This window comes from Dipteris shenzhenensis, chromosome 23 (assembly GCF_047967505.1).
Source record: "Dipteris shenzhenensis isolate YYH24624 ecotype China chromosome 23, Dip_SZ_1.0, whole genome shotgun sequence".
Lineage (NCBI taxonomy): Eukaryota > Viridiplantae > Streptophyta > Polypodiopsida > Gleicheniales > Dipteridaceae > Dipteris > Dipteris shenzhenensis.
This window is the reverse complement of record NC_141618.1, coordinates 41,176,138-41,180,174: the sequence shown is the minus strand read 5'-3', so window position 1 is coordinate 41,180,174 and position 4,037 is coordinate 41,176,138. Positions and strand designations below refer to the sequence as shown.

At 45.0% G+C, this 4,037-nt stretch overlaps 1 protein-coding gene across 1 annotated transcript; it reads left to right on the top strand.

Annotated features, from left to right (window-relative positions):
* The first annotated feature begins 1,210 nt into the window (after nt 1–1,210).
* LOC147887380 (pentatricopeptide repeat-containing protein At1g06140, mitochondrial-like) lies at nt 1,211–3,289 on the top strand. Its single transcript, XM_087394294.1, has one exon. The coding sequence runs from the start codon at nt 1,211–1,213 to the stop codon at nt 3,287–3,289; it is 2,079 nt and encodes a 692-aa protein (XP_087250420.1).
* The last annotated feature ends 748 nt before the right edge of the window (nt 3,290–4,037 follow it).

The window sequence follows — 4,037 nt, the reverse complement described above, 5'->3', positions numbered from 1 at the left end:
CATGTTAAATCATATCAAATGATGGGTTCTCATGGGAAAAATGGCAATAGCCTACCACCACAAACCCCGTCTCAGGCATTGTGCTGATCGCCCCCTTGGCAGGACCCGACTTGTCAAGGTCATTGGTTGGCTAAGATTAGATATCAACTATTCAATCATGACCACATAGATACCAAAAAGTACAACTAAAACAAGGTGGGGATCCCACTATGGACCTGCCTTTCGAAGTGTCATGATAAGTCCAAGTGTAAGTAGCTCCATAAATATTTCGAATAATTTGTGAAGGGAAACGATAGAGGAAAAGAGAAAAAGCAAGTGAAGGAATATCAGTGAAAGAGAGGAGAGAAAAAAGGTGAAAAGGTGTATGTGTGTGTGTGTGTGTGGTGGATGGGCCATTAAATAAAAGTGGGGAGGTGCCTATTTTGGTAAGAGTAATATAAATGTGGTGTCATACAAGAGACAAAGAGAGCCTCCATCTTTAGAGAGAATTACCTAACAAAAGACAAAATCTATAGGATAAAAGACAAAAACATTTAGGACTTCAAGCAAAAAAAAAACTTAAACCCTAAACACATTAGAAGCCCTTAAACTTCTACTAACCCACATTTAAGCCTCATACTAACCATAATTTGCAAGGTAAAATTGACCAACTTGAAAACTAAGAAACTCACAGACCAAGTCATCCCTTAGGACGCTTGCATGGCCAAAAATCTGATTAGTGTGCTATTGCCAAGTGGACGTGCAAAGCGTGAGACGATTGAGAAGGGCGAAGTGTCGGGAAGAGTGAGGGCGGGGTTGGGTCGGTAGAGGGGATGTGGCCAGATGCTCTCCCCTCCCGGGACCCGTACCCCCCTTGAAAGTCATACTTACGATTTGGGCACTCTGGAGTTGCTCTTAAATCGTACGAATCAGAAGCCATTTACCCTCTTCCACACCACCCTTCCCCACAAACAACAGCTATGTTCTACCTCAGCTTGAACCAATTCCGCACCTCACCTCACAAATCCTGCTCCTCTTCCCCTCCTCCATGTCTACAAAGACTTGCCCCCATTCAGATTGCCTCCTTTATCAGTCCCCCTGCCGTTCCACCGTGCACTAACCCATTTGCCTTCAGTGTTGCGATTCTCTGTGATTCGCCTTGTTCGGTCAGTCTCACAGCAAGGATTTTTCTCTTGTACGATGTAGCATTCTGCCTCCGTTTTCATCGGTTATGAGCCCACAGCTAAGGCTGCCCCTCTGCAGTCGTTCCTTCGGTGCGGGCAGACCTGGAAATGCAGGCCATAAGAGGTACCCTTGGCTGAATGAGTCTAAGGAGATTTATGCCCATACGGTGGAATCTTTAAAAGATCTTCCATTGCTAAAGATGAACAATTTGATGCATATGTATGTGAAGCGTGGCAGCATAGTGCATGCTCGCCATGTTTTTGATAACATGCCGAAGCGTGATGTGGTCTCGTGGAACATTATGATTCTTGGGTATGCGAAGCATGAAGAGGGTGCGCAGGCTTTGGAGTTGTATACACGAATGAACCAGGAAGGTGTCCAACGGAGTGATCGAACCTTTGTTGCTGTACTGAAGGCTTGCAGTAGCTTGTCAGCAATGCAAGCAGGGAAACAAGTTGACGGGAAGGTCCCCAAAATAGGTTGCCTGGAAACAGGTAAGACCCTTCACTCCCAATCAATAATTCATGGCTTTGAGTTAGATGTATTTGTGGGAACCACCTTAGTGGGTATGTACGTGAAATGTGGTAGCATGGAGGATGCACGGTGTGTCTTTGACAAATTGCCTCACCGTAATGTGGTTACATGGACAATAATGATCTGGGGTTATGCTGAGCAAGAAGAGAGAGGGCTGGCTTTGGAGTTTTATGCTTGGATGCACCAGGATGGTGTCCAGCCGAATGCTGGAACCTTTGTTGGTGCATTGAAGGCTTGCAGTGGCCTGGCAGCCCTGGAAGAGGGAAATAAGCAGTTTGCTATAGGATACCTAGAGAAAGGTAGAGCCATCCACGTTGAAGTGATAAAGAGTGGCTTTGAATCAGATGTATTTGTGGGAACCACTTTGGTTGATATCTATGCGAAATGTGGGAGCATGGAGGATGCACAACGTGTCTTTGATGAATTGCCTCATCGTGATGTAGTTACGTGGACTACCATGATCTTTGGCTATAGCAAGCAGGAAGAGGGTGCCTTGGCTTTGGACTTGTATGCGCGGATGACCCAAGAGGGTGTCTCACCAGATCATCGAACGTTTGTAGGTGTGTTGAAGGCTTGCAGTAACCTGGCAGCATTAGATGAGGAGAAGCAAATTGATGGGAAGTCTCCAAAAACTGGATGCTTGGAGAAAGGTAGAGTCGTCCACTCCCAAGTTGTAAAGATTGGCCTTGAGTTAGATGTGTTCTTGGGAACAACCTTGGTGGACATGTACACGAAAGGTTGGGGCATGGAGGATGCACGATGTGTTTTCGATAAAATGCCCCATCGGGATGTGGTAACATGGACCGCCATGATCTTGGGCTATGCTGACCAAGAAGAAAGTGAGGAGGCTTTAAGCCTTTATGCACAAATGCTACAGCAAGGTGTGTCACCAACTAGCTTTACCTTTGTGGCCATTCTAAAAGCGTGTGGCAACACCGCCGCCCTAGAAACTGGAAAGGAGCTCCACTCTCAGATTAGCAGGGTTGGCTTTCAGACAATTGCAATTGTGGGAACCAGTCTTATTGACATGTATGCCAAATGTGGGAGTATGGTGGATGCCCAACAACTGTTTGATGCATTGCCCATGCGTGATATTGTCCGATGGAATGCATTGTTTGCAGGATATGCCCGCTTGGGAGAGAGTGAACTCCTGTTTCATTCCTTTGAGAGAATGAGGCAGGAAGATATACCGCCAAATGGGGTCACATTTCTCAGTATTCTCACTGTATGCAGTCATGCAGGTCTAGTGGACAGAGGTCAGAATTGTTTTCAAGCTATGATCAAACAGTATGGCATTGCCCCGAATATTGAGCACAATTCTTGCATGGTGGATCTTCTTTGCCGTGCAGGCCAAGTGCTTGAGGCAGTGGGAATGGTTAATAACATGCCTTTCCAACCAGATGTCATTGTATGGTCAATGGTGCTAGGTGCTTGTCGAGATTGGAATAATGTAGAGATTGGGAAGCATGCCTTTGAAAATGTAGTGAGATTAGATGAGAAACTCTCGGGAGCATATGTTTTGATGGGAAACATATATGCGGGCGTGAGTGCTTGTCTGTGGGAAGAAGCTAGGGCAGAGCTATTGGATTGAAATTTATCGGGATAGAGATAGAGCTGTAATTTATTTCCTTTCATATTGTGCTGCCATGTGGCTGTGTTAAAGGAAATACCTGAGTGGAAGATGCACTGTGAGGGGAGTAGTGAGAAGCTGCCTATTGATTGTTTTCTTTTAAGACACCCAAAGGGGCGTCACAGAAATCTGTGGCCTTGGTTGGTTGTCACAAGGCCATACCATTTATGATAAAGATAGAAGCGGGAAAGAGGTAATGGAGGAATCCAGGCTGCATTCATAATTACGAGAATAGAGAAACCGTTTTACACAAACCTCTGGTGACAACGTTTGCATATATACGAGTGTCCCTATCCTCTGGGGTTCGTTATGTAGAAGTCTCCCTTGTTGAGGTGGTAGCTAACCAAGGCCATACCATTTATTGTAAATATAGAAGGGGGAAAGAGGGAACGGAGGAATCCAGGCTGCATTCATAATTACAAGGATGGAAAGTGTTTTATGCAAACTTCTGTGTTGACAACATTTACATACATAGGAGTGTCCCTCTCTCTAGGGGTTCATCGGGTAGAGGTCTTCCTTGTTTAGGTGGTTATACAAGACAAACTCTGATTTTTGTGTACATCTATCCTTCTTCTTTGGACATACTCTTATGTCGTTATGAAAGAATCGCTCCATGGCATAGTCAAAGATCCAATTCTAACAATGAAGGCACAATGGTAATGCAAACAGTGGAGGTCAATATAGATTGTTTCTTTTTAAATTGCTACAT